At 41.4% G+C, this 7053-nt stretch overlaps 1 protein-coding gene across 1 annotated transcript; it reads left to right on the forward strand.

The window, feature by feature from the left end:
- The first annotated feature begins 574 nt into the window (after window positions 1-574).
- On the forward strand, window positions 575-4225 carry DEFB108B (defensin beta 108B). The gene is made up of 2 exons (XM_050778021.1): window positions 575-804; window positions 3924-4225. Exons 1-2 carry the CDS (start codon window positions 717-719, stop codon window positions 4085-4087), a joined length of 252 nt encoding a protein of 83 aa, XP_050633978.1. The 5' UTR covers window positions 575-716; the 3' UTR covers window positions 4088-4225.
- Window positions 4226-7053: the final 2828 nt, after the last annotated feature.

A 7053-nucleotide genomic window follows, 5' to 3' on the forward strand; every position in this document is an offset into this window, starting at 1 on the left:
TTTCCTGACTATATCCATACCTCCAGTTAGTAATAGATCTAGAGATCTAGAACCCAAATCCAGACCTCCTGCTTCCATGTGCAGTGGTCTTTCGCTGTTCTGTTTTGTTCCACTTGGTGAAGAGGATTTGAGAATAAATGGCCACATGATTCAACTCCCTCCTCTGCTCTGAGGAATATAGCCTTGTCCTAGCAAGCAAGAAGCTCATACAGTAGTGGAAGAGGCAAATATACATTCACTAATCTAACATACAAGGCAGTAAGCACTGTAACATCAACAAAGCACTTTGGGGTTTCAGACCAGGAGCAAGTGGGGTGATTAATTCTTAGCAGGGCTAGTAAAGTCTGGGAAGTGTTCACTAACAAAATGTCTGGTCATTAACAAAAGCAACTGGTTTCTCAACACAGTCTAATTTATTGTAACAATATAAATGGTTGTTTGTTCATAAACTTTCATCTTTTGCCAAAATGTTTGTAGCTTATGTTCCCATTTAACAAGGTTTTCTGGCCAAAACTGTGCACCCACATCATTCTAATGAACTGGCTGTCCAATAAAAAAAGGACTCTCAGTCCTCCCATAAAAGCAATTTTGCATGCATAGAACACCTCTATCTATGAATATCCCTAATGAGGTACAGAAAGGCTCTTATTATCCAAACAGAGACATTCCACTGGTGCTAGAGAGCCACAGACGGAAGTTTTCTCTGCCTCCTGGAAATGAAGCCAAACTTTCTTCTTTCTTCAGCCATGAGGATTCCTGTCCTCCTCTTCACCGTTTTCTTCTTTATGAGCCAAGTTCTACCAGGTAACAAAATAAACTTGGTAAGAATGGAGTGCCTAACACCTTACAGGGATTCAGTACTTAAAGAGAAATCACCATCATCTATGACCAGATAGGGGATCTCATAGGAAATCTGGAAGACACGACTGGTACTTGTGTACTTTGTTAAACAGTCACCCTGGTTAAATACATGGGTTTGATTTTTTTTAATCAGTTAAAAATATTTTAAAATATGTGTCTTACTTCTATAGCCCCAGAAAATCAATGCCTTTAATCAAGGTTTAAAAGTTCCAAATTTGGATAAACAAATTTTTGGTTTGTTTGTTTTCACTGTCACTCAATTGAAATAGAAGAAACTAATTGGATAGAACAGCACAGGCAGAAGCACTACTTACAGTCAAAAATGGGATACAACAAGACTGGGGAAGAACACGCAGGACGGTGCTAAAGAACGCAGTCTGATGAAAGGTGGTGTCTCCTCTGGATGTCCTTAGGTAGACTTTGCAGCAGAACTGCAAACTTTTTATAGAAGGCTAGAGAGGAAAGGAGGACACAGAGAGGGGGCAAGAGTGGAAAACAGAATGAGGCTCAGAATACCAAGCCTTAGTGCTGTCCCTATCACCGTCGTCACTCGATCATTGGGTGATCTTGGACAAGTTTCTTCTTTTCCCTCAGCTCATTTCCTCATCTTTAAGGTAAGGGACTAGACAAGACAGGCTTTGATGTTCATTGTAACTCTAACTTTTGTTCCTAAAGCAAATAGCTGGAAAAAACATTGTGTCCACAATATGCAATACACAAGGTTTACAAGCAAAGAACAAATAAAAACAAAATATTTTTTAAATCCCTAATGTTACCTGAATTCTTGCAAATGAACAATGGTACATCATAATTTTACAAAGTCCTTTGTAATTTGAACATTTTAAAATAATTTCAACCTTTATTTTAGATTCAGGGAGTGCATGTGCAGATTTGTTACATGGGTATATTGTGTGATATTGAGGTTTGGGGTAAGAATAACTCTGTCACTCAGGTAGGGTGTACCCAAAGGGTAGCTTTTCAGACCTTTTTCCCTCTCCCTCCGCTCCTGGTAGGACCCAATCTCTGTTGTTCCCATTTTTATGTCCATGTGCACTCATTGCTGAGCTCCCACTTATAACTGAGAATGTGTGGTATTTGGCTTTCTGTTCCTGAGCTAATTTGCTTAGAATAAAGTCCTCCAGCTGCATCCATGTTGCTGCACAGGACACAATTTTGTTCTTTTTATGGCTGCATAGTACTCCATGATATAGATATACTACATTTTCTTTATTCAATGCACTGTTGATGAACACCTAGTTTGATTCCATACATTTGCTATTGGGAATACCGCTGTGATGAACATACAAATTTACATCTTTTTACAAGACTAATTTATTTTCCTTTGGGAATATACCCAGTAATGAGATTACTGGGTCAAATGGTAGTTCTGTATTAAGTTTTTTGAAAAGTAGTTTGAAAATAAAATGTTCAATAGGGTCCAGTATAGTAAAATAGTACACATGATTCAAACACCTGTGAACTAAGAGTAACAACAAATTTCCACACAAACATGTTACAAGATAGAACATAGCCGTATTTTAATCAATTATTCCACAATCATTTACTGAATACCTATTATAAGCCAAGACTTGAATCAGATTCTGGAAGTACTACAACAGAGGGATGTTCAAGAGTGATTTATCACATATCACAAGACAGGTCAGTGGTTCATCCTCTACACTATACTAATCTCTCATGACTCTTCCAGCTGCAAAGGGCCAATTTTAGCCCAAGGCCAATGGGCTCTACATACATAATAGTTGACTAGTTACAGATAAAAGGGAAAGACGGAAAGTTCAGGGCTCAAAAAACTCAGATTTCAGCTTGTTTCTACCAAGTGCTCAACACTTAGAATTATCATTGTCTTTAAAAAAGCATAACGTTTAATTATTTCACAATTTACCTTATAGATAGAAATATGACATTGCATGTATTTGGTCTTCACATCAATCCACTAATTGCTTTGTGACCACTGAAAAGTTAAATTGAATCTAATGCATTTGGATTTCAGTGTAACTCAATAGGTATTTACTGAATGTATATTAAAATCGCTGTACTGATTGAAAGCTATTCTAGAATTGGCTTTTGTGTTCCAGAATAGAAAAAAGAAGTGCTGGTTTTTATACCTCTCTTATTGTCAAGAAGTTGTCATGGAAAAGGTGCTCTGTGTTACATACAAAGACTGCTCAGAATTAAAACACTTTTCAAACTAAACATCTCAATGTGGGTGGCCTATCCCCAGGGCAGTGATATCTTAGGACATAAAGGAAATGCTATTAAATGTTTTCAACAAGTATAGTTTTTGAGCCTTTAAGAAGACCTTGAATGTTTCACCCCTAATATATGCAATGGTTTCTAGAGAAAAATTGCAACCTCAAAGACCAGTGCCAGAGCTATAAGAAGTGAGTGAAGTCACAGGGTGTAACAAGTACTTGCACATATATATTTGTGTGTTAAACACATAGGAATATTGTTCCCTTCCACAGAAAAAAATATCCTCTCTAACAATTTCCTTAAAGTATATGATCTTTTAGGTCTACATTTCAGTTCTACTTTTGAAAGATACACCTATTGTAACCTATCATATTGTGTGTGTGTGTGTGTGTGTGTGTGTGTTTGTCTGTGTGTGTGTGTGTGTAGAAATAAAAAGAGAGCAGCCGAAAGAGATTTTCTTCTCTTTCACTCCGGGAAAATCCATAGTATAAGACATTATATTTTTTAAAAGGCTGATATCTCCCATCAGTGTTAGGAGATAATAAGGAATAAATAAACTGAAACGTGCATGCTGTAGAACTTGTAAAGGGGAGCGGGCTATTCACCTCCAGTCTTTTGTCATGTAGGTGCACCCAATATTCTCAGATTTTTCAAGAACACCAAAAAATCCAAATTTTTGTATGACAGCAGATTTTTAAGTGTTTAAGAAATCAAATAACAACACACATACACACACAAAAAAAAATCCACACAAGATTATCCTCAGGCACTGCCCCCTACGTCCATGTAATTCAATACAAAGTAAGAAAGACTGATGAATGGTTACAATAACGCTCTTCTGCGTGCAGCCAGGGGCAAATTCAAGGAGATCTGTGAACGTCCAAATGGCTCCTGTCGGGACTTTTGCCTCAAAACAGAAATCCATGTTGGGAGATGTTTAAATAGCCGACCCTGCTGCCTGCCTCTGGGGCATCAACCAAGAATTGAGAGCACTACACCCAAAATGGACTGAAGCCTGTTGTTTTCTGAGATGTTTTGTGTTCTTTTTCTCTCTCCCTCTCCCTGTCTCCCTTTCCCTCTCTTCCTTTTTCTCACAGGGATTTTTATTGAATCCTCAATAAAGAATAAAGCAAAACCAACAAGCACAAAACCTCTTTTAAAAGTTTATATTACCGGCTGGGCACGGTGACTCACACCTGTAATCCCAGCACTTTGGGAGGCCAAGGTGGGTGGATCATGAGGTCAGGAGATCAAGACCATTCTGGCCAACATGGTGAAACCCTGTCTCTTCTAAAAATACAAAAATTTAGCCAGGCATCGTGGCGGGCTCCTGTAATCCCAGCTACTCAGGAGGCTGAAGCAGGAGAATCGCTTGAACCCACGAGGTGGAGGCTGCAGTGAGCCGTGATCACAATACTGCACTCCAGCCTGGGCGACAGAGCAAGACTCTGTCTCAAAAAAAAAAAAGAAAGAAAGAAGTTTATATTACATGTTATGACTTGATTACTGTTTGGTTTCCAGTATCCTTCTATCCGATCTAGATGAGCTCTTAGTCGAAAATGACCTACAGCAGGGTCGGTGAATTTTCACCATATCCATTGCTTTCGTCTAGCACTGCCACCCTTCATCCTGCATCTGGGAAGACTACTTCCCTTTTTCACTGGGAAAATGCACTATCCTATTCCATGCAACCTTGCAGGGGTTTGTCTCTCCCAGATAAAGGTGCAGCACATGGGAAACTTGCACAATCACGTATTCCCACATCAACCAGACTTCATCAGAAATCTAAATTACAAAAAAAGAGTTGCACTCAGATTAAAGGCAATTTCTTCCGCACCCTTTTCAAAGGCCAATTCCCTGGGTTTGTACATGTATGCCTGGCCGAGATTCAGGGAATTCCTTTAGTTCCCAACTTTCACTGGGCATAATCATTCAGCATTTTCTTCCATCTTTTAAAACACCGCATTGACTTCCTATGGCTGCTATCACAAATTACAACAAGTTTAGTGGCTTAAAGCAACACAGATGTATTATCTGACAGTTCTATAGGTTGCAGGTTTCAGTTGGATCTCAATGGGCCAACATCAAGGTGTCAGCAGGGCTGAGCTTTCTTCTGGAAGCTCTGCAGTTTTCTTCCTGCACCTTTATCCCAACAATGGCAGGTTACTCCTGTGCACCATAGCTTCCTTCATCCATTTTCAAAGCCAGCAACGGAGCATTGAGTCCTCACATTCCATCATTCTGAATTCATCTTCTCCTCACTCTTCCATTTTTTAGGACTCATGATCACATTGAGCCCACCTGGATAATCTAAGATAATCTCCCTATTTTAAAGTCAGCTGATTAACAGCCTTAATTTCACATGAAACCTCAATTCCCCTTTGCCTTACAAGGTGACACATTCACAGGACCCAGGAGTTAGAATGTGGATAGCTTTGGCAGGAGACAGATGGGATATTATTCCGCCTACCACAGCCACTGAGTGCTTTTCCCACCTGTCACCATTTTGCTCCATCTAGACACAATTTTAGTTGCTTTGTGTGAAGAGATTCTCATTCATAGAGTTTTCTTTTTTGTGCAAAGTAGTGGAGGCCTCCCCTTGGTCACTGAAAGAGTATAGAATCAAGATATTTAAATGTATATAAGCTGGATTTTATTTTTCACTATGCCTGATTTGACCAAGAAAGAATGTTAAGTTATGATACATGGGCTACTTGAAATCTCAAAAAGTTCAAAACATTGTGTTCAAAATCTCAGAGACTGATATATATTCCAACCAACTCAACCCTGTGGAACTGCCAAGTTTTCCTCAGTGCTACTCTTGAAATTACATCACCAACTGACCCTTTAATACATTTTTGCACAATATAACACATTTCTTGGAGTAAGTGCTTCCCTAGAGAAGCAGCAGTTTGGACACATATATTAAAGCCATCACAGAGAATATTATCCTGTCATTGCTAGGAGGTGGCCTTCAAGATGGCTGACTAGAGGCACCAAGCACTATGTCCTCCACAAAGAAAGATCAAAACAGCAAGTAGATAATCATACCTTGAATGGGGCATAAAAGAGGGCACTAGAATTCAGCAGCACAGTGACAAGGAATCTCTGAGGTATGGAAGGAAAGGAAAGTGAAGCAGCAGCCCCGCCAGAATCAGCTTAAAGCCAGGACAAACTCTCCAGTGTGGTGAAAAGGTAAGAAAGAGAGCCCCAGTGGTCCATATTCCCACCATGGACACTTGCAATCCTAGCCATGGGAGAGTCTCTCGGCCCTCGCAGGCCCTGAGACTACTCTAGGGAGCTGCCTGGAGTGCACGTGATGGGCATTGTCCCAGAGAAGGAGTTGGCACTGGATCATCTGCACCCTCCCCCAGACACAGGCAGCTGTGGCACAGTGCCATTTTGAGAGCCCAGCCCCCAACAGACTATATCATGCCCTGGGGCCCAACAGCCTCTGCATCTCCACATCTCTGGACCCCCAGTAACATTCCCTCATGTCCATCCAGAGGCCTGCAGAGTCACAACACCAGCTGAGCTCACCAGTGTAGCCTGGTCCCCATCACTCTAGCCTACACAGTGTCCTATACGCCAGGGAACTGGCAGTGCAATTCACTAGGGAGGCTGCCACCAGAACCAAGGGAGCTGAAGCAGGCACTCTTCACAAGTGGAGAGTCACCTTCCCGGGGCCACTGACACTGACAGCAATCCTGACCTCCAGGAGCAGGGCCACTGCACACCTGCAGGCATCCTCAGGGGACCTGGGGACTGGCCCGCCTGGGCACTATTCCACGGCCAGAGCACAGGCCCATCCCACCCATTGCTGTCACTACCACTATCCAAGCTCGTTGTCCAGGGGCCTGGGGATCAACCCACACTGCTCTCTGTCATTGGCACCTGTGCATGCCTTCTTGTGACCTGAGTATGAGCCCACCCAGCCTGGTGGTGCCTGTGCACATTGTCTGAGACCCTGGGGATTAA

Source organism: Macaca thibetana, unplaced genomic scaffold (assembly GCF_024542745.1).
Source record: "Macaca thibetana thibetana isolate TM-01 unplaced genomic scaffold, ASM2454274v1 unplaced_scaffolds162, whole genome shotgun sequence".
Lineage (NCBI taxonomy): Eukaryota > Metazoa > Chordata > Mammalia > Primates > Cercopithecidae > Macaca > Macaca thibetana.

Coding starts and splice junctions, on each gene's coding strand:
- DEFB108B (XM_050778021.1), top strand. CDS start 717: ATGAAGCCAAACTTTCTTCTTTCTTCAGCCATGAGGATTCCTGTCCTC. Junction 805..3,923: donor TATGAGCCAAGTTCTACCAG/GTAACAAAATAA, acceptor TTCTGCGTGCAG/CCAGGGGCAAATTCAAGGAG.